The sequence below is a fragment of the Exophiala oligosperma genome, assembly GCF_000835515.1.
Source record: "Exophiala oligosperma strain CBS 72588 unplaced genomic scaffold supercont1.2, whole genome shotgun sequence".
Taxonomy (NCBI): Eukaryota; Fungi; Ascomycota; class Eurotiomycetes; order Chaetothyriales; family Herpotrichiellaceae; genus Exophiala; species Exophiala oligosperma.
In genome coordinates this window covers 2,747,757-2,773,329 of record NW_015622819.1, presented here as the reverse complement: position 1 = coordinate 2,773,329, position 25,573 = coordinate 2,747,757, and the positions used below count along the sequence as shown (strand labels likewise).

The 25,573-nt window shown below is 49.8% G+C and overlaps 7 protein-coding genes across 7 annotated transcripts; 3 read left to right on the top strand and 4 right to left on the bottom strand.

The window, feature by feature from the left end:
• Nucleotides 1-59: 59 nt before the first annotated feature.
• On the bottom strand, nt 60-1,852 carry PV06_02416 (uncharacterized protein). Its single transcript, XM_016403097.1, has 3 exons — nt 1,275-1,852; nt 995-1,205; nt 60-921 (listed from the first exon to the last, which is right to left on the bottom strand). The coding sequence occupies exons 1-3, from the start codon at nt 1,562-1,564 to the stop codon at nt 235-237; spliced, it is 1,188 nt and encodes a 395-aa protein (XP_016266994.1). The 5' UTR covers nt 1,565-1,852; the 3' UTR covers nt 60-234.
• A 342-nt stretch (nt 1,853-2,194) lies between these two features.
• PV06_02415 (uncharacterized protein) lies at nt 2,195-8,781 on the bottom strand. Its single transcript, XM_016403096.1, has 2 exons — nt 8,670-8,781; nt 2,195-8,613 (listed from the first exon to the last, which is right to left on the bottom strand). Exons 1-2 carry the CDS (start codon nt 8,768-8,770, stop codon nt 2,406-2,408), a joined length of 6,309 nt encoding a protein of 2,102 aa, XP_016266993.1. The 5' UTR covers nt 8,771-8,781; the 3' UTR covers nt 2,195-2,405.
• A 360-nt stretch (nt 8,782-9,141) lies between these two features.
• On the top strand, nt 9,142-10,135 carry PV06_02414 (uncharacterized protein). The gene is made up of 3 exons (XM_016403095.1): nt 9,142-9,222; nt 9,280-9,335; nt 9,419-10,135. Exons 1-3 carry the CDS (start codon nt 9,216-9,218, stop codon nt 9,761-9,763), a joined length of 408 nt encoding a protein of 135 aa, XP_016266992.1. The 5' UTR covers nt 9,142-9,215; the 3' UTR covers nt 9,764-10,135.
• PV06_02413 (uncharacterized protein) lies at nt 10,061-11,336 on the bottom strand (the record flags this gene model as incomplete). Its single annotated transcript, XM_016403094.1, has 1 exon — nt 10,061-11,336. The coding sequence occupies exon 1, from the start codon at nt 11,045-11,047 to the stop codon at nt 10,061-10,063; it is 987 nt and encodes a 328-aa protein (XP_016266991.1). The 5' UTR covers nt 11,048-11,336.
• A 312-nt stretch (nt 11,337-11,648) lies between these two features.
• Nucleotides 11,649-12,229, bottom strand: PV06_02412 (uncharacterized protein; the record flags this gene model as incomplete). Its single annotated transcript, XM_016403093.1, has 3 exons — nt 11,649-11,712; nt 11,834-12,056; nt 12,211-12,229. The coding sequence occupies 3 exons, from the start codon at nt 12,227-12,229 to the stop codon at nt 11,649-11,651; spliced, it is 306 nt and encodes a 101-aa protein (XP_016266990.1).
• Nucleotides 12,230-16,342: 4,113 nt separating this feature from the next.
• On the top strand, nt 16,343-19,193 carry PV06_02411 (uncharacterized protein). Its single transcript, XM_016403092.1, has 7 exons — nt 16,343-16,664; nt 16,724-16,741; nt 16,943-17,467; nt 17,550-17,705; nt 17,753-18,065; nt 18,120-18,490; nt 18,545-19,193. The coding sequence occupies exons 1-7, from the start codon at nt 16,608-16,610 to the stop codon at nt 18,623-18,625; spliced, it is 1,521 nt and encodes a 506-aa protein (XP_016266989.1). The 5' UTR covers nt 16,343-16,607; the 3' UTR covers nt 18,626-19,193.
• A 418-nt stretch (nt 19,194-19,611) lies between these two features.
• PV06_02410 (uncharacterized protein) lies at nt 19,612-23,813 on the top strand. The gene has a single exon (XM_016403091.1). The coding sequence runs from the start codon at nt 19,919-19,921 to the stop codon at nt 23,423-23,425; it is 3,507 nt and encodes a 1,168-aa protein (XP_016266988.1). The 5' UTR covers nt 19,612-19,918; the 3' UTR covers nt 23,426-23,813.
• Nucleotides 23,814-25,573: the final 1,760 nt, after the last annotated feature.

Genomic DNA, 25,573 nt, shown 5'->3' with positions numbered 1-25,573 from the left:
ACAAGGCTTGAGTGTCTTGAAGAAGGATACGTATGATTCATGAGTAAGGAGTTTCTAATGGAGTGTGTTGGCTCGCCAAGGAAACAAAACTTCAACTTCTAAGAATACCTATACACCTCGCTCATTCACAGCCTACCGTTCTCAAATCAGTCCCAATTAATGAAAACCCTTCTACCGCATTGACAGTTGTACTCTCCATCGAGGTCTGTCGGAGCCCCCACTTGAGCATCGTGCTCATCTCTTCTTGACTTGTCCGTCTACAAGTACAGCCGTACTTGTGCCGGAAACCTGCTCTTTCTCTTCATCCTCGTCATCCGTTGGTCCAGACAGTGTCTCTTTGTCCAACTCGGTGGCCATCTGCTCCACCATACTAGTCTTTCTCTGCGGTCGCTTATCTCGTTCATTCGCAAACTCATCATGTGGCTTGCCTTGGAACCTCTTTCGGACGGTTTCGATCATTTTCGCAAACCAATAGAAATTCAAACTGTTCAAAACAAGGTTGCTCACCAGATACACACCAGCGAGCCAGATGGGGACCGCCGATGTATCTGGTCCTGTGAACTTCATCACTTCACTCTGTGCTCGTATACAAGACACATCGCCAGCGCACATCTGTCCGTCCCTCGGCACGAAGATCGAGTGGCCTGGAACACTGGACTCGGCTAGTTCGCGAATGAATGGTGTTTGGCCTTTTGCGTTCAAATGCATCGCATGCCATACATCTTGATACACTCGGAGAGACTGGTAGGTGCCCCATATCAACCGACACGAGAAAAACATGCCGAGTAGCAGCATGCCGTTGTACCATTGCAACTTGGACCCTGTCATGTTAAGCTTGTCGCAGAACCAGTGGATGTTCAAGAATGGAGACGACAATTCGTAGAGAATGAATACCGGGCCGTAGTAGTTGCAGAATGGTCGCTATCGGGATCCACCAAATCAGCAAGTGGACAAAGTATATAGACCGGGAAACGACGTAGCGTGGTATACTTACAAAACCCAAACTGAACACAGCCAAAGCCGTCACGGCATGCATCCATATGCCAATCCCAAAGATTTTCAAGTATCGCGTACTGACCACGATATCCCACACAAAGTAGCCGGTAGCGAAAGCCTGAATCAAGCCACTGGCACCTGTGTATCCGTAAATTCTTTCCACGGCACCCTTGCCGCCGCGATCTTTCCCCATCTCCCTACGCTCTTCACTATTGAACAGACTGTCAGCGAGCGGCCTCCTGCTGACTCTCTTGGTTAGGAAAGGCGACCTCACTTACTCCACGCTCATCACCCACAGGGCAAGGCCATTGATCAAACAACTCTGCACCAGACTCACAACATGCACATCCCAATTGATCCTCGTGCGCCTGTTCAATTTCGGGTAAATGTTCGGGAACAGAATATTGCTCAGCACTGGAGAGATCACACTTTGAGTGACTTGGTACAATACAAACGCAAACAGAACCTCGTGGATGTGATAGGCAAATGTCGGAAGGTTGAGGGCGTCCGAGTACGGCTTCGCCAGAGCCACAAGCCATGGTGGCGGAGGCGGTAGAGGGTCGAGCATTTTATCCTCTCCCTGAATGGGTACAGGCCCAATTCCTCCTCTTCTATCTTCTTCTTATTAAGTTATTGCTACGTTGACTTTGGGTAGTGCTCTGTGACAGTCCCTCGAAGAACTTGCTGGGGTGAATGCTACTCGTAGGAGTGTCGTCGATAGAATTGTTCGTGATTCGATCGAGGCCGGTTGATCAGGTAGAGCGAGGTGCCGCCAAAGGGCGTGGGATTAGTTGGCGATAGGAAAGAGGCCTTCAGGTGGTGGTCGTGTGCGCAGGTCAACAGCCTCGATGGTCACGAAGTTGGAGGTCAAACGCAGCTGAACAACTGCGACAAGATGACGCAGCAACCGAGGCGCGAATTGTTGGGGAAACATCCTGGTCCGGTGAGCCTCCAGCCCCCCCAGTAGCACCAATAAGGGACCGGGGGGGGCTTCTTGACGCCTATCACTGATGCCTATTGGAAGCCTGAGGCTTTGCAGCCTTACAAGCCTAATAAGCCTATCCAATCTCACTACGGGTGCGACCGAAATCCACAAATTTAGGCACTTGTTGGCACTAGCACGAGGTCATCCCAGGCGTATGAGTATCGTCGGTACGGTATCGAATATGAAGGCATCAACACCAGAGATAATACAATGAAATTCGTGATCATACTGAGTACTCGACTATCCACATGATTCAGTCGTACCTGCTGTTGTACTAAGACCATAATTCAATCACCATCAACCCTGTCGCTCCCGCTAAACGCTCAAATCACAACAATCCAATACTCCAGCCAGGTCAACGAAACCAAACACCCAAACACCACCCATCATCTCAATTCAATGCATACTATTTCCCATACTGTGCTCATGACTGTGTTTCCTGCGCAGTCATTTGGAAATACTCTTGTGCTTCGCCGATTCTCTCCTCCGTCCCTGCTGTAAGAGGCTCGGTACCTAGTCCACTGTCACTACCATGATGGTACTTGAATCCCTCTGCTGTCACAATGGGTGGAGGCTGAAGATCAGACAAGGCTTCTGCCACGATATTGGGAGTCTCAAGACCATCAAATGTTGTCATAGCCATCGAGTTGTCCTGCCCTGAGTTGACATGTCCGGCTTCGTGTAAAACCATGGCAGTCGAGTCCGCCTCTTGCTCCTCATCTTCTTCTGCAATGCTGTCAGTCTGACCATTGACGGTACCAACAATGCTACTGCCAGTTGACAGCCGACTGTGTCCGCTCAACGAACTGCCAGTTCCAGAAGTCATACTGTCAGTATACATGTAACTGGTGCCCAGGCTGGTCCTCCTTTCAGTGCTTGCATCGCTGTGGGAATCATCCTCGCTTTCACTGTGCTCAAGACTGAAGTTCTCTTTGTCTGCGAGTTCGGAAGTAACACCATTCCAGCTCGCCTTTCGACCATTTGCATAGCTGCTGGGATTGCTTTTCACCGATTGGCTTCGCTTCAAGCTGACCAAGCCCGTAGTCGGCTTCGGTGCTGGAGCGAGCATCAACGCCATGTCAGGAGTATTGCGTCCGCGGTTGCCCGTGACATGACTAGTACTCAGGATGCGACGGTCAACTGCAGAAGTCCTGGGAGTGGTAGAGGCTCGGGAGTTCGACGCTAACGGTGCTCTCTTCTTTAAAGCCATGCCAACGGCACTGCCCATCGCTGAACTTCCATCCTTGACGGAGGTTTTGGCAGTGACGGTCGTAGCATTACTAGGAACACGTTTGAGGCTCATCGACGCGTCTCTCTCGGCCGGATTGACCCTCCTGGCTTTCTTGGACCTTGTGGGATGGATAGATCTCGCCTGGTTGACAAGCCCATCCAGAATGCGGCGTTCCACAGTTTCAGCTTGAATGTTCATTTGGCGCACTTCTTCTTGTCGGAGTTGAAGTGCCGTCTCAAGCTTGGCCACTTCCCGGTTCAATCTCTTGGTCTGTCCACTCAGCTCCTCTTGTTCACGCTTGAGACTCGCCATGGCTTCAACAAGCTCGTTCTTTTCTTGGTTGAGAGCGACGATATCAGCTTCGACCTTCTCCTTTTGAGCTGTCCGCTTTTCCAGCGCAATGGCTGCCTCAGTAGCCTCAGCCGCCTTTGACTCATGATGTTCACCCATGAGCCTGGCCTGGGTGGTGACCATACTAGCAATCTCTGCGGCTGTAGCCAGCACCTGGGCATGGATATCGTCGAGCTTTTCAAGTTTTGAAAGCCCTGCCAAAGAGTCCCGGGTATCGTTTTGTCGGTTCTCGATGCCGGCAAACACTTCTTTGGCCAAAGCTGCGTGTGAGAGAAGGGTGTCAAGCTTGTCATGCACTTCGCTATCGTCGTACTTCTCATGAGCCGCCACATCTCTGGACACTTCTGGACTTGCTGGCGCGGCTGGTAAAGCGGGCAATAGAGGGGGGATGGCTGCGGGAATCGAGTCCACGCCAGACTTTATCTCTTCAGTGGCACGGGTAAAGCTCTCACTCTGCTGTTGCGAATGCTCATAGTGTTGGCTGACCATGCCCAGGACTTCTTGGATGGCCGCCAGCACTGCGGGCTGGTTCTCCCCCACCGATCCCTCCAATCTCGTCACGGCAGCCAGTGTTTTGGCGACCTCTTCTCGCGTTACTCCGTGCTCGAAGGCGTTTGAACTGTGAAGGTTATCCAATTTTGAATTGGAATCCTCGATGGACGTAAAGACCGTCTTTGAGTCTTCGGACACACGCTCACAAGTTTCAGTGACAGTAGAACCCAGAGTGTCTATCAACAACTTCAACTCGTTTGCCACGGCCTTTGTGCCTTTCGTAGCCTCTAGATGGGCGCTGTCACGATCATCAAGAGCAGTCAGCTTGATCTCGTTGGCTTGCTGAGCGTCGTCGTATTTCGTCATGAGTTCATTGAATTTCTCTTCGATAGCCGTTTTGATGTCAGTTCCTGTTTCCTCGTGCTTGTTGAACAATGTGGCGTCGCGTTCCTCCATCTCGGACTTGATGTTCGCATGGTGATCCATGTGACGATCGAGTTCGGTCTTGATCATCTCAGACATCTCTGTAATGCTTGAAGAAGTAGCGTATTTACTCATGTCATCATGATGCATTCCAAGCACTCTGTTCAGCTCGACGATGCCTTCTGCACTGCCTTCGACCTTCGTCATCAACTCTTCCCGGAGGTCTCCAATGACACCCTTGACGTCGTCGATTTTGGTGGCTAACCCGCCATGCTCAATTTTTCTTGCCTCAAAAGCTTGAGCGGTCAACCCATTGTCGGCCTCAAACTGTTCGCGGAATGACTTGATGTCGTTTTTGACATCACTAAGATCTTCCTTGGTGGGCAACCACTCTAGGCTGGGAAGTTTGATGGCTTCCATCTGGCTCTTGATATCCATACACAAGGTCTCGATGACCTCGACATCGGTTTTGCTGATGGATCCGTCATCGCGATTAACCCCGTCCAGCTTCGATTTAAAGTCTTCAATGTTGCCTTGCACATCCTTGAGCATAAGCTCGATGATGGTGAAATCTTCCTTGTGAGTCTGCTCGCCAGAACGTTGGGTACACTCTTCAACGGCCTCTTTGAGATCTTTGAGGCCGAATTCGACTGCATCCAGCTGACTCGATTTCGCTAAGGGTTCCGATTCTGGGGAAAGGACTTCATCTAGTCTGGCCTTGATGTTTCGAAGCAGCGTCTCGATGGCATCGGTATCGTCCTTTGAAGCGGCATTCTCAGGCATGATGACTTCTGGCAAGGGGATTTCTCGAACAGAATTCACGGACTTATTGACCTCGTTGATTGCAGTGTAAAGGCCATCCAGGTCGTCCTTATGAACGTGGACTTCCTCAACCCTGTTCTGATCGATGGTTTCACCAACCTGCTGGATGGCATCTTGGAGCTCGTTCATATCGTCCTTGTGTAATCGTGTCTCAGGGGCAACAGCTGTAGCTCCCAGACCGTCCAGTGCCTCGACTTTGATCCGCAACTGGGTGATCATGACTTTCAAACCTTCAATTTCTGTCGAGATACGGTTTTGATCGTGGATGACCATTTCTTGACCCCTGGAGGTTCCCGATTCGGATCCCTCCTTTTCTTTGTCGTGGAGGCTTGAAATATCTGCGCGAATGCCTTCGACGGCCGCTTTCAAAGCATCCAAAACGTCCTCGCTGGCACTCAGATCGATAGGTCGATCATTCAATTTCTGGATGTCTGCTCGGATGCCATCTACTCCATCCTGGAAGGCGTCCAACAGCTCGCTTGTATTGGAGAGAATGCTTTCGGATCCGTCCATTCTATGTCCAGAGCGAGATGCTTCCAGTCCTTCACGGATGGCATCCAGAACTTCGTCGCGGTCCAAAGACGACCCGTTTCTAATCAGAGTGCTGGCAAGAGTGGTCCGCATATGTTCCAACTCCTCCTTCACTAGACGGGTAATGTCCTCAGTGTTTCCGCTCAGCGACGACTGTCGGTCATCCGAAATATCTCTGATAGCATCAAGTATTTCGTCCTTGTCCGACATGGATTCATTTCTGGCCATGCTTTTGTTGATCGTATCGCGAAGATGCTCGAACTCCTTTTCCATGGCGTCCAGTAGCTCAGGGGTATTTGGCGCTGCCCCTGAGCGAGTCGCAAAGCCTTTGTCGATATCGGCCTGCATCGCAGCAAATCCGGCTTTCACCGTGTCGATGATCTCATCTTTACCAGTGACATCTGCAGCACGGTCGACGTAACTTTCGATGTCTGCTCGTAGATCTTCGAGACCATCTTTCAAAGCATCCAGTACTTGCTCGGTGTCCTTCCCACTCGCAGCTGAGTATTGCTGAAATTCGGTCTTCATGCTTCCCAGGAATTCGTGCATGGCTTCAATAACCTTTTCGCCCATGCCACCCAGAGGATTCTGATCGCCCTCCAGGCAAGCTCTGATAGCGTCGAACAGGTCTTCCCTATTGAATTCGATCTCCTTTGCGACCGCCTCTGGGTGGGAATGACCATGTTTCAGACTTTCGGCCACAAAGTCTCGGGTGACTACATCTTGTCGAGCCAGAGCCTCTTCAACGGCGCCAGTCACATCGTCCCTTGTCAGCCCGGCATCGAGGGACTGTGGTGGATGTACATTTTGCCACTCAAACCTGTCCAGACATTGTCGCACGGCCGAGTAGACATCGTCTTGGGAGATACCAACAGGGGTGGGAAGACTTGGTGGTTGGTAATCTGAAAGCGCTTTCTGAACAGCCTGAACCACTTCTTCATATGTAACGCCGGCGTCTTTGACTGTTGATTGTTGAGGCTGGTAGGATTTCAAGCCTTCTTTGAGGCACTCGAGTATCTCGTCTCGCTCCAAGCCAAAATGCTCCAGAGCAATCTCGGGCTTGCAGTCCTCCCAGGCTTCTCTCACTGCCACCAGTAAGTCCTCCCTTTCAGCGGCTGGATCTCTTACAGACTGTTGGGCTGTTTGCGGCATTTCAGCCAGAACTTCGCGTACAGCACGAACAACCTCTTGCTGATCACTTGACGAACGAGCAACTTCCATCGACCTGCCTCTGTTTTCCTGAACGATTTGATGCATGTGTTCTTTGAGCTCCGCTAAGCCCTGTCTCACTGTCATAGCAATCTCATCCTGGATTGCCGCGTGGGCATCAGGGCCACTCGCTTTGGTCGTAGTCGATTGCTCCAACTTCCTTCCGATCTCGCGACCCATTCCAAGCACTTCGCCTCGAAGTTCGCGAACCAGTACTTTGACTTCGTTGGTAAGACCACCATTATGTGCCATTGACTGCTTTACACTCTTCAGAGTCTTCGCAACTTCTTCCGTGAGATTGTCAGATCCGGGAAATGATGCTCTTCCTTCATAGGTAGGCTTCGACTTGGTAATCGCCGCGTCTTCGAGAAATGCATCCAGGTGAGAAGTCCGCTTAGCATTGTCATTGCCATTGGGGCGAATCAATGCCCGAGAGCCTGACTCTGCTTTCATTTCTTTCATGGTGATCAAGATATCCTCCAACTTTGACATCATGTTAGGGTCGACCGTGGTGTGTGTAGACACCATTGATTGTGATTTCTTGGTGAATTGAGACTTGACCGCTTCCAACGTACCCATGATGTTATCCTGGCCTTCGCGAGTGGCCATTTCTCGAAGGACCTTTTCCAGGAGAGCGATGCTCGCAGCACCATCCACGCATGCAATTGAGGGAGAAGCACTCATTTCCCGCTCTAGTTGGGACGAGAAACTCGTTGGGCTCCCAATACGTGGAAGTCCAAAGCTCTTGCGAGGCGTTGTAGTATTATGGGCCTTGTCGTCCAAGTAAAGTCCTCCCATCGTCGAATTTGGGCGACTGGATTCTGGTGCAGAAAGGAGTCGAGTGTCTAGACTACTGAGCTTCGTTTCCAGGCCAGCAACAAGTTCCCGAAGACTCTTTCGAATGTCCTCATCTCGGGACGTTGCTGCCTCCTTCAAGCCCATCAAGTCGGTATAGTTGTCCTTGCTCCGCTTGTTCAAGCTTGACATTTCCTTTTGGACATTGGTCACAATACTCGTCAGGCTCAATATTTGTGAAGATAGAGAGTCGAACGAGAAATTCGCGATGGGAGGAGATACGCCATTTGTGATATCCCCAAGCGGCGCCTGGTCCTGCCTATTCCTCGCGCTTTGTAGCGCAAGCATATTTGACCCTGGTGGTGTATTTTCGAAGTCTCTTGGTTTTCTTTCACTAGGTGTAGGTGTTTCTGATCTGTGAGGACGTTCCGGTGATCTGTTGCTGTGTAGATCGTCGAAGTCCACAAATCTAGCAGTCCGCAGGCCCTTTTCTGGCGATCTTCTCTCCAGTGAATCGCTTAGTCGGTTGATGCTGGGACTCTGGATGCTCTGCATTCGTCGGTTCTGTGCTCGCATGATGTTTCTGTCAGGTGAGATGCATGTAGGTGGAGGGTTGCTTGTGTAAGAGCTAGGTGCATTCTCTCGCGCCTTCGCAGTGATCAAGGCAGCGGCTTCATCAATACGTTTCGATGTGTTAGATCGAGTGATTGGGCTTCCTGGCCCTCCAGGATTCAATGGTAATGGAGGAGGTGCTCGGTCTGGATCTGAGCTGTCCCACCTGTTGCCTGTGAGTATTGTGTTTACTTTGTTGTTAGAAGCGACGAAGGCACTTACATGGGCACGGAGCTCCTGCCAGACTCGGAGAACGAATGTTGATGCTTCACTATCCGAGACTCAGCACGGTCCCTCGAGTTTTCTCGAGAGTAGGTCGACATGGTCAGTGCCTCGTGGGGAACTTCAAGAATGCTGTCACTTGAAATGAGGTTATGCTGCAGTCATATCGTTTCACTGTCAAGCCTTTGGCCTACGCAGCAATATTCAAAACTCCCAACAAATCGTATGAAGCATTAATAGAAATCCAAACGCCTCGGGTTGCTGGTAAATTTCTGTAGGTCGACACGAGTTCTTTAGGCGGCGATGAAGCAATGGTTTGTTGACGGTTCCGAAAGTGGACTAGTCCCTGTCACGTGAACAGGGACTATCATTTCGAGCCTAGTCAATCAACATGCGGCCTCGCTTACATAAGTCGTGCTCGATTCTCTGCCAAGCCCACACAAGAACTTTTCAACCCGATGCAGTTGGTAGTCCATCGTCAACTTCGTTGCGACCACCGAATTCGACACTTCCCGACAACGACACCACGCCCCCTCTGACCTCAAGATGAAGTGTAAGTTGCTTACGCTTTACGTTCTCAAAGACCTCCTTACTGATATCATAACAATAGTTCTCAAGGTCGGCCGTGTGGCCATCATTACTCGAGGCCGATACGCCGGAAAGAAGGTACGTTCTAAAGCAGCCGTGGGACTCTGGATGAGCAACTTCGAGCGGGACATGGTGGGCAGAGATACTGATTTAGTACGCAGGTCGTCATTATTCAGCCAGTCGACCAAGGAACCAAGCAACATCCCTTTTCCTACGCCCTTGTTGCCGGCATTGAGCGCTACCCTTCAAAAGTCACCCGCCGCATGGGCAAGAAGCGAGTCGAGAAGCGATCAAAGGTCAAGCCATTCATTAAGATGATCAACTACAACCACATCATGCCCACCCGATACACACTCGAACTCGAAGGACTGAAGAGCGTCATCTCGAACGACACATTCAAGGAGGTTTCTCAGAGAGAAGATGCCAAGAAGAACGTGAAGAAGGCTCTGGAGGAGAGATACCTCAGCGGAAAGAACAGATGGTTCTTTACTCCTCTCAGATTTTAAGCGCGTGCAGAAATTTGGTTGGTTCGGATGGCATTTTATGGCGGGTTCACGACATAAGGCTCTAGTTCTGCACACCGAAGACGAGGCGATCAGATTCCGAGGCTTGAAAGCGAGATAAAAAAAATTTCATGAACAAAATGGATCACCTGGCTGCCGTTGCGACTTGCACAGGTTAGCCCTTCTTGAGCAAAATCGTGGTGTTAAGAATCTCGCAGCAAGGGAACGCGCCGAGTAAAAGCTGGGTTACCTTTTACGGAAAAGAAGTGGTTGTAATCTTGTTGTCCAGAATTACTAGCATTATTCTAGATACAAGTCATCCTTCAAGCGCTGCAAATTCCTGAACAACCCGGCCGCACCACCTTCATTCGACCCCTTGGTATTTCTGCCCATGGCTGAATTTGGTCGAGGTAGGCCATCTGTTCGTGCAGTTCGGGACAGCCCACGACTGTCTAGTGTTTTCCTCCTGTCTTCCACCGACTTTGCTAATGTATCGACAAACTTTGTTCGTACTTTCTCTTCGCCGGTGCCTTTCCATACCAGGGCCAGTTGCCTCAATTCTTCCACTCTCTGCGCTGCAGCCTCGAGGCTTGTATAGCTTCCCCCATCAGCATTGAGTATTTCGTTAAGATCCGCGCGGATCCCCTTAAGAACTTCCCACGCCTTCTCATCGGCCTCCGTGCTCTGAATGCCCAATTCGGGTGCAGAGACCGATATCAGTGAGGAAGCCACCGAGAGCTCTGAGGGAGGTACTGGCCACTTCATGGCTTCGCCAAAAATGCTGACGACGGCTTCCAGACGTGTTTTGACCTTGCCCAGTAAGCGCAGCTGTGACATAAACTCTGGTTCCTCTTTCTCTGTCTGATCGTTTCTGTCCGCCGCCGGATCCTGTGTATTCGTCGTGGTCCGAACAAATTGTCTGATGTCCTCTCGCAGAGAGTCCGTTAGGAGCTCATGGAGGCCGTTAACGTCCCCACGAAGGACTTCCACCTCGTAGGCCAGTCGATTCCCACTGCGAATGATCTCGTCCGTGAGAGAGGTCAAGTCGGAGGAGGCGCGAATGTTCACAGTATTCATAGACGACAGTAGCGACAGTGCGTCAGCTGAGGCACTTTGAATCTGGGTGGACTTGGCTGTCTTCTGAGCCTGCGAGTGGGACGAGATGTTAAGGACGGGGAGGCTGTGATTCAGGAAATCGACTGCATCAAATGTAGGCTGATCGAGTTTCGCCAGAAGAGTGCCAGTTGGATCGGCTTGAGACGTCTCGGTCTCTATGCGAGCAGGCATGTTCTCGGAGAATAGGAGAGGTGATTTTTTCGAGGAAAGTTATGAGATGACTGGAGGTCGTTGTGAATGAAGCAGCATTGTCAAGTCGATGTCATTGTCCTTCTATCCTGTCTCTCTGCGCCGCGATGGCTCCCGCTCTGTCTGCAATAGAGTACAGGTAATAAGCAACAGCAATAGCTTCAACCTTTCTGTATTACCTGGTAATAGGATGGTGAAGGTAGTGCTCATATCATTGTTTGCTCACTACGAACACGCCATCCTGTGTCCGTATCTTATGCGACAAGAGTTGTTGCCCTCGATTGAATTGGCTTAGGCGGCTTCTCCGACAAAACTCCCGGCCCTCAGCAGTCTAATCACAAACGCCACGCCGCTTTTAACGTCCCTCTTTTTGCATCTCTGAAGCAAACTTTTGGAAGCTTTCCATTACAGATTGCTCTAGGGAATGCGCTCAAAGCCCAGCAAACGGCTTGGAGAACCTCTCATTTACAATCGATTTAACTCTACTCTGTACATGAAAGAAGGGTCAGATATCCGGAAATTTGTTTGTTGGAAGCCTAACTATCATATGCTCTTTGTGGTTGAATATATTTTCCAACTCCGCTTAAAACTTGAAGTCGAGCAGTAACATATCTTCCTCAAAGAACTCATCCCGCAGCTTCATCAATCTAGGAAATTTGGTCAGTACAATGATTGCATCTATTTAAACAGCCTTTCCATTCAGTTCGCGGATGAAGAAGCTGCCGTGAACAATCAAACATGTTGGAGGACTTGTCTAGGGTAGCCTACCCATCGTGGAGTGGATGCTTTGCAAACACTCCAATGTCCTCTGGCTTGCTCAATGTCACTACAGCCCCGACATCAAATCCATGCGTGAAGGGCTTGGTGAATTCCAGTGCTTCACCGAACTCGACAGCCAACATTCCTGGAATCTGGCCCAACATGGTTTTGGCGAATTGAGCGAAGCGACTGAGCTCTTGTGGCCCGATATCGGGTTTGCACTTGAAAAGGGCTATCGCGAGTACTGTCAGTATCCAACCAGACAGTGGATGCTAGCCCAATGCTACAACTCTCGGTGTCCACGGAGAATAGATGGCTCAGCGGTACGGAGACCTTGATAATGATGGATGAGGTAAGAAGGCAAAATATTGACCAGGAAGACTTACCTATGTGATACACTGTCATGTTGATGAAAGCTAGTATTCCTGTTGTATATAGGATAGTCTCAACTGGCGATACGATTCAAACTCGTTGAAACAAAGCACGACTGCATCTGCCCGGGGGATTCGAGCCAGCAAGATCCTACGCTCGTACGCACCAAGATACTTATATTTTCGAGAACGGGGTCGGTGCAACACTGCCTCCGAGTCGTTTGGGTCCATGGTAGACACATTTGTCAGATTCAAGGTCGCTCGAACGTCAAGGGTCGCTTTCGAGGCAGAGAAGACATTGACGGCAGCACTCACGTATATCCGTTACGTGTGTTTTGCCCTACTCGTTTGAAATGACCGTAGGCCATTCGTATTAAAACTTAGTATAACAAAGCACCCCACAGCGCGGTAAGCTAACCTAAAACGTAAGTCACGATGTATTGACCAGTTGAGAAGCTCAACATCATTGCCCATTCATACTTGCTACATTGCGTTTTTATTTCTCGGTCGAAGCGCTTGCAAATCCAAGTCTAACCCCGAGGCCAGAATCACACACACTATATAACATCATGCTTGTCAATCAACATGCTCTCTCTGCAAAAGACCTAGTCATCCGAAGCAAACTCGTTGACAAAGACCAGAAGAGATTTACACAATTCCCGAGTTGTATCGCTATTTGTTGCTGCTGCCTGTCTTTCAACCCAATATCGGTGACCCCGATCAGCTGCCTACCAACTTGAGAGTCATGGAGTTGAGCTGCGCAACCTTCGTAAAGGGGGCCCCCGAGTACGAAGCCGTCAGGAATGGAGTAGTGTGGAATGGACACAAGCCTGAACGCTACCCGGACGTCATTGTGCAGCCGATGACCGAGGGAGATGTCATTTCTGCGGTCAAGCATGCCTGGCAAAAGCGCATGAAGATCGGCATTCGTTCAGGTGGCCATTCCTGGACTGCCAATTTTCTGAGGGATGGAGGCATGCTGATTGATGTGTCGCGACTGAACCAAATCACTATTGATCCTGATACTGGAACCGCCACTGCTGGCCCTGGGACTTTTGGCGGCAGCTTGAATGAAAAGCTCAAGGACCACGGCTACATGTTCCCAGGCGGCCATTGTCCTACTGTCGGCCTCGGAGGCTATCTTCTTCAGGGCGGGTTTGGCTGGAACTCTCGACTCTACGGTATGGGCTGTGAGAATGTACTTGCCATTGACGTGGTCCTCCCAGATGGGACGTTGGTCCACGCCGATGAAAAAGAGCACTCCGACTTGTACTGGGCAGCACGAGGCGCCGGACACGGATTCTTCGGCGTCGTCACCCGATTCCATCTTCGGTGTCACCCGCTACCAAGAGCCATCATGAACAGCTGCTTCTGGCTTCCGATAGATCACTTGGACGAATTGATATCGTCTCTCGACGACGCCCAAGACTCCTTCCCTCGCCATCTCGAAGTGTCCATGTTTATCGGCCATGACCAACAAGGGTTTCCCGGGCTGAGTGCACTTGTGCGCGCGGACACTCTGGCAACGACCCGCGCCGAGGCGCGTTCAGCATTGGATACTGTACATCGCCTGCCAATCTTGTCGAAAGCGTTGAAGGCAGATCTCTTTCGTGACGTGGATCTCGCTGTCCTATTGGACACGGTAGCCGGTATCCTCGAAGTTGGCCACCCCGAAATTGTGGCCGACAACACGTGGATGGACGCACCAGTTCGTACCATACTGCCGCAATTGCATGAGATGATCGCAGCCTTGGGTCCTGCACCTTCTCACCTATATTTGCTTTACTGGAACCGCAAAGACCACAAGTTACCCGACATGGCTTTCTCTCTGGAAGGAAAAGTGTACATCACCTATTTCGCGTTCTACAGGGATACGGCGGAGCACGAGAAATGGGCCAAAATCATCACCGAGGGCATTGCCTCCGTGGCAGATATCGGAGTGGGCTCGCAATTGTCGGATGAAAACCTCCTGCGGAGGCCCGCGAGGTTCATGGCGCCAGAGAACTTCAAGCGTCTCGCGGCCATCCGGCGCAAGTACGACCCTACGCGCAGGTTTCATGGGTTCATGGGTCTGACAGAAGAGTATATTCAACTTGAGGCATGAAACACCTAGGTAGTGAAAGATAGAATGGAGACGGATGAGACAGCAAGACCCTCTCAATTTCATCATTGTGTCTCCACCACCTCGCATACCAAGACAGCAGTGAACGAAAAAAGCAGTCTCGAGGCTCCAAGGCAAGACAGCCCCTGGATTCTTTTACACTTATCCTGACCCGTTGAGTATGATCTTTTGTATCCTGGAAGATTGACTTATAATACTTTTATTAATCACAGAAAACGGTAGAAGACTCCCGGTCAGTCCATCAAGCAGCTAAATTTCCAAGGATACGCCTAGCCCCTAAGTCACTCGAGAAAAGGGTACAATTTGACGTGATAGGTCCGATCAAGGTGGTTTTTGTTGAGGAGAATTTAGGTATAATCGTGGTACTTGGGGCTTCTAGACTTATGATTGAACTCCTTACATACATCTCGTCTCAATCATTTATCACCAGCCATGATCTCCTCAACAATTTGCTTGTTTGTAGCATCAAAATCTACCACAGGCAAACCTAGGGCTTCGTTTGCCTGGGGACCACTGAACGAAGTGCCTACACCCTCCATGAATTGGCTGGCACCGAGTAAATTCATGACCCCCATGAAGTCACCCTTTCCGAGCCGCTCTTTACCCTCGAGGTAGTGAGTCTGGGTTGGCTTGTAGCTGATTTCCCACCCATCCGCTCCGACGACCTTTTGAATCGACGCCAGCATGTCCTTTTGGTTGACACGGAAGCAACTGACAAAGACGGGCCTGTTTCTGTACGACTCCAAGGACGGTCCATTTCCCTCGGGGGCCGTCTTTGGCAGACTGAGGACCTTCGCCGTGGCGAGTGCCGCAAAAGGAAGCGTGCTCAGATTGGTCTTTTGCTCGCCGTCGTCGAAAAGGACGGCCTTTTTCGCTTTGACGTTGATGCCAAAGTATCCGCCTTTGGTGTTCCAGTCGTACCACGAACTGCACATTATGGCGATCCAGCTGCTGACACCGAGATCCTCCACCAATTTTCTGGCGGCAGCCTTTTTGTCGGCCGAAGGGTGATGCTCGATGATCTTGGGGTTGGTGGTGTCACTGCCAAATTCCGTCGGCAAGACGTATTGCACCTTGGCTTCCGCGGCGGCGTTGATGAGCAGAGGTTGGTACTGATGACACACCGCGAACCCCAGGGCGATAACGAGTGCCTCCTGGCCGGCAAGTGCCTCCAAAAGGAAGGAGTGGTCGCCATAGTTGCCGACCGCGAAACTGACGCGTGGGTTGTTTGCGTGGGTGGATGTGAGGATGCTTGAGCCTGGTCGGGTGATGATTTTGACCTTGAAACCGATAGAGGGTGCCTCGGCCAAAATTGCTGCCAGTATCTCGCTTCCAAGACTACCACCTGCTCCGACTATGGCGATGTTCTGAATGTGGTTGGCCATTTTTGTGGCAGTGAAGATATGTTGGTACGAAGAGTCACCAAAGCCAAGAAGATTCAGTGAGTTCTGCTGGACAAGTGTAAAATGGTGATCGATGGTCTGTTCGGTAAAAAGAGAAAATGGTCATGAAGGCGAGGCTGAATGTATTTATAGCCATGGCAGATACGGTTGCCTTCCTTTCAATTCGCCCCCCTTTGGAACCAATACTACAGTGTTGATCAAATCCGTCGGGATCCATGACAATGATTCCATAGTCATATGGTTCGGAGAAAGGAGTTTAAAAGCGACGATAGGCCCGAAGCCGAAATCATTGCATGTTGAAGGCGAAAGGCGAAAGGCGAAAGGAGGTATCAAAAATTGAAGCCCAAGTACGGAGTGTTCGTATCTCCATATTCAAGACGTATTCATTCCTCAAAATAGAGCCAATCATATCTCATGCTCGCGCGCAAAGCTAATCAAAAGTTGTCTAGTACTTCCCAGCGGCGGTAAGCTAACCTAAAGAGTATTTAGTGCTTCAACGCGCTAAGCTAACCTAAAACGAAATAAAATGACAGCCTTCCCTAAACAGGCCTGGCGGTTGATCCAGGTATCTGGGGCGGCGAAGACGGGTTTTTATCATCAAACATTTATCAGCCATGCAATATTGCACGATAGTCTCAACAGTGCGGTAAGCTAGCCTAGAATGGCCGTGGTATTTGCATCTTGCAAGGTGTACGTTCGTTGCCTAAGCTCACTGTTCTCCTGATCCGACGCCCTACAGCCCCGCGGTCCTGCATTGCCACGCATAGCTGTGCGCGATCGTCTGGACCTTTTGATTCCTGACCTTCACACCACGCTTTCCAGCATTTTCAATACTCCACTCTCCAGATTCGGTAGGACGATCCCCTCTGACCTGATTCGGCGGAGATATGGTCAATAATGGGGTTTCGCGAGGTTGTGAAACCTGCAAGCGACGACGCAAAAAGGTTGGTTGCCTGACTCGTGCTGTGAGGGGAGTTCATGCTAAAGTTTTTGGATCTGGTAGTGTGACGAGGCTCGGCCAGTAAGTTCATCAGATCTCCTCTCTCTTCCTCGTTTTCGTGCTCTGTGCGGAAAATTGGAAGATCGTAGGATCGTGGCGGCGTAGGTGGCTCTTCGCTCCCTTGAAGCTCCTGGTTCGAGGCCAACCGCAGCGCCGGAATTTGGGCGTATTATTTATTTCATACTCTTCGATGTCTCTTGTGTTGTTAACAGTCTCATACAGGTGTGTGAACGATGCAAACAAGCGGGACTTCACTGTTCGGGATACAAGGATGATGCAGACCTCATCTTTCGGCCATACGAGGGCTCTTACCAATATCAGGCGGGTTCTGTTGCAACCTCCGAGGAGCAGTACAATAGTTCCGACAGTACAAAGAATCCTAGTGAGGCCTCGGACGCCATCTCACCAGACTCACAATACGACGAAGAGCAGATTGACAAGCATGCACTTCAGACCTTCTTCGTAGACTACTGCGTTTCTTCGGCCGATCGATCTCTATCCAGAGGATACCTCGATGGGCTGCAGACTCTGCTATTTCATGCGGGGCCCCAGTCTGAAGTTTCACAGGCTGCTAAGATTGTGGCACTAGCAAACTTGGGCAAAAAGTCGAACAGTCCATCTCTTCTGGAAAGGACGCGATTACTCTATTCTCGGCTCCTACATTCCTTCCAGAGAACTATTTCAAATCCCTCAACGTCATCAACGATTGAATCATTTATGACTGCTGTGCTTCTTGGCTTGTACGAGGTATGTTGTGGCCCTGACGATCTTGTGAGATCTCGAAAGATATCCGGGACGGCTCATACCGCTGACCGTGTCTGCTCTACAGATGATCTCCGCCACAGAATCTGATCATGGTAAACATGGAGCCCATATCAGAGGAGTATCGGCAATTTTGAGTACTGGAGAATCTCGACTGGATTTGGTCAACGGAGTGAAAGTATTTCAAGTTGCGGATCCACAATTGATAGGCGTTCCTACAAAGGTAGGTAAGTCCTTTCCGTGGATGCTTACTTGCTCATCAAGCCGTAGCAACCTGAAGCCCTCCAGGGTATCCTCGGTGCCCCAGCATTGAGTCCTTTTGTTCAAAGTCTCGATTCCATCTTTGTCAAAATGCGGCCACTTATATCGAGAATCGAGGCCCTCGTTACGTGCACTTTGACCCACTGCGATGACATCCAATTTCTTAAAGCCGCTGCACTTGACATAAATGCAGATCTCTCGAGATGGCAGGACAGCCAACTGAGAGAATGGAAGCCAACATCAATCGGCTTTTGGAGCTGCTGCGATGATGTATCGGATGATTCTATATTTTGGCCTGGACCGGTTGACGGCTATTTTGATCGTAAGCAGATCCTCCGACACCCAGTTACTCAGGGAGGGAAACTGACTTTCATAGCCTACGTGGCTGCTGTGTGGAATACGTGTTACAAAGCTCGTCTGATCGCACTCGAGTTTATTGTTCGATGTTCGTTGTTGCTGCACGACGGAGATACACACAAAGAAGAGCATGCCGAAGCTCAGAAACTGACAGGAAAAATGCTTTCATCCATTCCATATCTCTTATTGAGGGATCCAAAAAGTGTTATATCGGGCCCTCGAGAATTCCAAGAGCCTGGGCGACCGTTTGGCGGCTTATTACTTATGCACCCACTGTATGTGGCCACAAAGGTGTCGGTGGTGCCAGCGCCCGTACAGGCACACATGTCGAAATGCCTTGCATGGATCGGGAGACATATGAATATCGGCCAAGCCACCTTGCTTTCAATGGTAAGTGTTGGAAGCAGCATGTGAATACTCGGGGGTTTCTGACGGTCTTGTAAGGCATCCAATCCTGTTCCGGCCCAGTTCGTGGTCGATGGCCACACTCTTCTCTGGGCGGGTATGCTCACCCAACCGGCTTGAAAAAGAAAACTCCTGCGCTCAGGTATATATTATATCCGCTCCTCCCAGAGTGAGCCTTTTCCTACGCCTACCTTTCCGACTATCCCCCGGAATATTCTACCACCTTGACAGATCACTCACTGAGTTGTCCAGCACAATGGAGAATGGCTATGAAAGTCCTATGCGGAGAAACAGGACTTGAGTTAGGGCATGATGGATCCGGGCTAAGTGGCTGGGCAGGACAAGAAGAAAGCAGATTGCTGGAGGTGTGACCCGCGCAGGGAGCATGTTGCGATCGTTGTGCCTCGTGAACCACTCTCAGCTCGACTCAGGAGCTCCCCTCTGCGGAAATTCCACTGAGTCCTGCGTGTAGAAAAGGATGGGCTCGCATTTGAAGCATCTATCCCTCTTCAATGGCCAAAGTATCGATGGTCTGCATGGCCTCATTGCTGACAAGGGGATTCAGTTAGGGCTGCCAAGGCTAATAGAGCAGGTTGCCAATAGAGGTTGTTCGGAATGGCAGAGAGCCAAAAAGATTAGGGGCGAGTGCCCATAATAAACTCTTCAATTAGGCGATGACCACTTAATACGGAGTATTTTCACTGACAGCAGGCAGTAACGACCTGTTGAGGAATGTTATCCGATTGATGGGTATTTCAGGTATTCTTAGTGAATTAATTAATCTGGATTCTGATTTTACTATTCCTCATTGGAGACAATCAACTCAACGATCTTTGTTAAGGCTGTGTTTTTGAGACCACTGGCGTCTTCTCTACCTTAAACAGTAACAGTGACAGATGAGCGTATGGAGCAATGTTCCTCGTTCATTCCGCGTTGTTGCGACAAGCGTATCCTTGTCCTCGTACCTTTTTGCAGGTACTAAGTAGGAAGAGTGCAATCCCTGCGATTACTAGCAGCAGCATCAGAATTGCATTGTGAGATCTAAAAAAAACCCTCTTTCGCCTTTATTCACCGTTCATTCAGATCCTTGGACTTTGAAAGCCCTTTTACTCTTCGTTCCCTTGGAGGTATCTCGCAGTCATTCACTTTCGCTGCCATTCCCTCGAGTCTTCCCTATCGTATATTTCCAGTTCTTTCCTATCCCACTCGTCTTCAACTTCCTTTCCATCCAAAGCCCCTCTACACCTTCAAGCACCAGTTTCAACTTCGCATTCGTGATTTCTCCACGACAATCCCTTTTCCGTGCTGATACAGCCGCGCCCTGCCTTTTCCTTGCGCCGAAATCTCATCTCTCGTTCAAAATAACGTCACCCATCACGCCAGATTTGATTCAGGAAGATTCAAAAGATTGCAATGGGTCGGCGGAAGTTCCTCCAGGAACTGGCCGCAGCCAGTGTTCCTTCGATAGGGCATATCGAGGGAGTGCATACACCGGATGAAGGTGTTGTGAGTTTCATCTACTGCTGCCCAGGGTCATATCCGATCTCGAGAGTGAGCATCCAAGCCTGCGCCACTAACCTTGATGACTATCCTCACGACAACTCGTTCATGCTTTTCACCGATGATGACCTCACTGATCCAGTCATACCCCAAACATTACAGAGTGTTGGAGCCGAGACGCAAGGCAAATCTCTCTCTCAGATCCTTCTAGAAGTTAGTCAACGATTGACACTTGCCCTTGAAGAGGGTGAGCTGGCAAACAGCCTTGAAACCTCGGTCGAAGACGCGTGTGACGACGATTTCGAGTTTGACTACGATTCCGACGATGACACCTTTGGACTTGCAGATTTACAACAGCTCAAAAGCGCAGCTCCAAATCACGGTTCATCTGCTTTGAGGAGATCATCAAGAACTTCAAAAGTTTACATGGGAAAGATACAAACTGACCTCAAAGCACTCAAAGACTCAGGCTTTCGTGTGGGCATTTTCGGGGATCTGGCTAGTTTAGAGATAATAAGCGCATCCATTCGCGTTTCAAAGCTGGGTCTGTCGGATGAGGCAATGCAAGCATGGGGTCTGCGGCGAAGACAATACCTTATTCTCCTCATTCAGTACGCCGCAGGTTACTACGAAGCCCGCCATATCGCAGACCTAGACGACTTTGTTGGAAGAGTGGACATGCAGGTCGGTCTCTGTGAGAACTACAAGCCAACGTTGGAAGATGCCCATGCATTATTCTCTGGCAGCATGACCTCCAAGGAAAACCGACCGGCGGATTCATGCAAACCCTGGGAGCCCCTCTTTATTGGCAAGCCACTCATTCAGCTCCTGAAGGAGAGATTTTTCAACATCGTCAAGGCACGACATCTTTACAATCTCAGCTGGCTAGGTGCTGAAAAGATGGTGGAAGCGAGAGCTGTGTGTACCAACGAGACCTCAATTGAGAGTTTGAAAGACTATCAATGTGATGACAACGCTTTGAATGGCACGCAACTTCCGACAATTGTCATGGCCGATCATATGGCCGAGGTGCCCCTCGAGAAAGCCTCTCTGCCGTTAATCGCCATGCAATTCGTGCTCAGACATTTTGTCAGATGCACCGAATTTTGCTTGGTATGTCACTCGCGTGTGGACAACTCCTTTGAAGCGTTGAAACCATATGTCTGCTCGAAGCCTTTGTGTCTATATCAGTACATGAACCTTGGATTTGGTCCAAGTTTGGAATGGGAGATTCGTTCTCAACCCTACGTTGTGGACCTGCTCGTCAGTTTCTGCTATATTGCAGCAAGTGCCGGTCGAGTCAAAGAATTACCTCTTGGGTTGAATCTCATGGTACCACTACTACCTGATGACCCTGCACATGCTCCGCCACCAGCTACAGCAACCACCCAGCCAGCACTTCCGCAATCAGATAAGAACGGCAGTCCTCCGGCTAGATCCGAGAAACCTTTTGGCTGTACGTGGCACGTCACGGAGCAACGACTCGACAATGTGGACCAAGACATTGTGCTTTCTCAAACTCTGAAACCAGGAGACTGGATAGTCACAATAACCCAAGGCAGAGGCACCCTTGCACATCATCGGGTGAGAGAAATTATGCCTCATTCAGTCGACCTCGAGCAGGCAGTATTTGTGGACCCAAATGAGGCAGATAGAGCATCGCAAGGTGGATCAGGAAAGAGCGTGAAGGTCGATTGCTATATCTACGACAGGAGTCTCGATGATTTGACTCAAACCCAACAGCAGCAAGCAATTGTTACGTTACTGAGCACTCTCCCTAGGGTAGGAGAGATGTTTACACGCCTGAAATCTTACCGTGATGCTAGCCTCGAGTCGTGGCAGAGAATCTCGAAAAGCTCACTGACTCTGCTACGTTGGGTGGTGGCTTCGAACCGATCTTGTATTCTCCGTGTTGGAGGATCACAAAATGATAAATGCGATATTGGCAGCGCAGGCACAGAAGATCTCGTGGGAGGCATGGAAGGGTACATCCAATTTCGATTTGCTCAAGGTGCCCCTGACAAAGAGCAGCGATTCAACGACGCCGTCCAAAGCCGATCACGACCAGCAGGGTCCCAATATCCCACACTCTTCGCATGGCACGGAAGCCGCTTGGCAAATTGGCACTCCATTGTCCGGCAGGGACTTCGTTCTGATGAAGTAGCCCACGGTCGATCTTATGGGAATGGAGTCTATTTGTCCCCACGGGCAGAGATCAGCCTTGGTTACAGCCAAACTGCTTTGCGTTCAGTGGGAACATCTCATCACGAATGGAAACCCTCGATGCTCAAGATCTCGAATGCATTGTCGTTGAACGAAGTTGTCAACGATCCTCGCATGTTCGTATCAAGCTCTCCACATTACGTGATTTCCAAGCTCGACTGGATTCAGACTCGATATCTGTTCGTGGAAGCATCAGGCCCACCTGCGACTTCGGCGGGTGGCGCGATTAAAGTCAAGACAGTCGATTGCAAGGAAGTTTATGAGCAAGATCCTACCTACCAGGCTTTCGGTGTCAAAGGCCTACCCATCACTATTCCGTTGGCAGCCATATCGAAATCACGCAGAAGTTACGACGCCGTGCAAGTGGCAAGAACTGAATCAGGCAAGCGGAGCAAAAGCGTTGTGAATACTGATCAAGCGACTGCTGAACGTCAAGAGGATGATGCCGAGAGTGTCATCTCTGACGCGCTGGACCTGGCCTTCTTGGCTCAAGACATTGATGGCAAACATGAAACAAAATCGTCAGAGACAGCGGACGTGACGTTGGCACAAGCGGTGGACATGCTCGCTGGAACCGATTTCAAACCTGGAACGCTCGATGTGTCGGACATCAAGCTCTTGGGCTTGCCTCAAGACGCTACCAGTAGCTCTATCAAGGCACTGGTGCGGTGCCTTCAGGAAGCGCTGTCGGTGCAAGACAAAACGCCACTGGCAACTTTGGGTTGGTATATTGATCGGAATATGGTGAGCAACATGTATCAATGGCTTGTGGAACTGCACAGCTTCCCATCCACCTTACCTCTGGCCAAGGATATGAAAGCAAGCGGCCTCACGTCCATTGTTCTAGAGATGCGATTCTCGAACCAATTCCCATTTAGTCCGCCTTTCATCCGCGTGGTCAAGCCTCGACTTCTCTCATTCGCGCAGGGCGGAGGTGGCAACGTCACTGATGGAGGAGCGATGTGCATGGAAGTCTTGACCAATAATGGATGGACGGTAGCCCAGAACATTGAGAGCCTTCTGCTTCAGGTGCGTATGTCTATTTGCGATGAAGAACGACCTGCCAGACTGGCGACATTGCGCAAGGGTCAACACAACACTTACGCCATCGGAGAGGCCATTCAAGCCTACATCCGCGCCTGCCGTAATCACGGTTGGACTGTGCCGATTGGGTTCGACAAGATTCAGCAGGAGTGACGGATGGGTTACTTGCGTGGTGAGGAGGTGGTGTTGGGGTGGTTGGAAAATTACCTACCTCGATCGACCAAGAGTTGCGATTCAATGGCGCAGGGTTGTCGATACGGATGTGCATGTTGAGAGTCACACAACAGGCGCGGATTGCCAAAGGAGATTGAAAATGGGCTGGATCCTGGTGGTTTTGGGTGCTGGATGCTGGACAAGTCACACAAACGTGGCGTTGGGGCGTTGCGAGGTACAGGAGATTGTCCCTTTATCAAAGTGGACTGACGAGCGAGAGCCAAATGGCACGACAACATGACAACATAATTACCACAAGTTGGCAGCAAGCATGGCTACCTAGATTAATTACAACCTTTCCTCGTCAGCTTCTCCTGTGTTTGTGTTATCGCCTCATGCAATAGTCTCAATATCCGTGGTGCTGCGATCGACTGACATGTGCAATGGAGGCTCGAGTGGAGTTTGGCTTTGACCTGGATCGCCACAGATTGATGATCGTCCGATGAGTGGGCTTTGAGGAGTCGCGGTAATAAGTAGCATGATGGTGTCCCAACAACAATGCATGGGATAAACATGTGTTTCTAGGTATTCATGAGCTGCACGTGTTATCAAATAATGTAGGAGGAATGTAGAGAGCCACCACTCACCTTGCTATGTACGAGTAAATGTGTAAAAATGGCGACTCATCTCAATTGTCACATGTCAGTTTGAGTGTCAATGATAAGGTTCTCTCTCCGGTACTGTATGCACTCGATACGGAGAAGGTCAAAGGTTGTCAATCAATAATAATAACACATGTTTGACTGACACCTTACGAGGGTTGTTGATCAGGCATACATGGCGCGATCCTGGGGCCGACTTCTACAATTTCACATGCTTGCCGGGGGGGCCTTATCTGTTACATCTTGTTGCAGGCATTTGCCTGTCCGTCACATCTGATGTGCGAGATGATTGTTTCCTTGAGAAAAAGGAGAGAAAAAAGAAGGTGCCTGACACTGATGACACCCGTTAGCATATCACAAAAAATGTCAATGCCGGCAGTTTTGTTCTTGTCTCATTTCTGGCACATGGAAAAACGATCTCGGGTGATTTCTTCAGGGTGGCGTGAAGAAAGTGATCGTTACGATGTTCGGGGAAGACGGGACACGGGGGTTACGAAGTATCGCATCGGGTTGATGTGCCTAGGCTCGGAACGAAATATGACTTCCTTTCAGTTTCAGGAAAGAGGTTTATTACAATATCGGATTGTCTAGTGGGCGGCAAGGCATGGCTTAGTCCGTAGATACAATAGCACAAGACAGAGACGAAAGAAGCCGTTTTTGCCTTTCTCTATCCCGAAAGAAAGCTGGTGTGTTAACGTTCTGAGAGCTGCTATCCGTACATAGTTTGGTATTGCTAGAGATCCAAAATCATGCATTATTGGCAGGTTCCGGAAATACGAAGCGTGTGCCATGGCTGACGATGAAGGAAGACAGCGGCAAAAAGGATAGGACGGAACCGAAGCATTGAAGTTGAGATGACAGACAAGAGAGAACAGTACATACTGTGGTATATTGTTGTTGACATGTGAAAAAGACGGGTTAGGAAATAAAAGGCAAAATTGGTTTCCAAAAACAAAGAGGATCAAAAACTCAAAGGTTAAAAGGGACACTAGGAGGTTCTGGAGAGATGCAGGGACCCCCTTGTCTACCTACAAGTACAAGTACAATACGATACGAGTAACTGTCTCGTGGCTTTGACCAAGGTCATGTCTTCGTTCGTTGTTTGCTGTACGGATATGTACGAGGAAAGAAAGACGAGTTTGTTAGAAATTAGGCAGATGGTCATAGTTGCTGATAAGGTCAAGGTCAAACTTGGTTGGTAGCGGAAAGTACTCGATGTTGTTGCCGTCACCACTCACACTCGTCTGTCATCCAGTCAAAAGTAATCTGTATTCTACAGACTAGTAGAAGGCAGCCATCATCTATCTACTGTACAAACACCAGGAATTGAGAATGAGAAAACCTCATTGACAATTGTTTGATTCTTTAGATATCAACTTCAAAAATCGTTCGAGATATTGATTGCTGTAATTACGAAAGCGAAAACGAGTACGAACCTGTACCGGAGGGCAGTTACCTTTATGTAAGCAGAACCGTGTATCCGTAA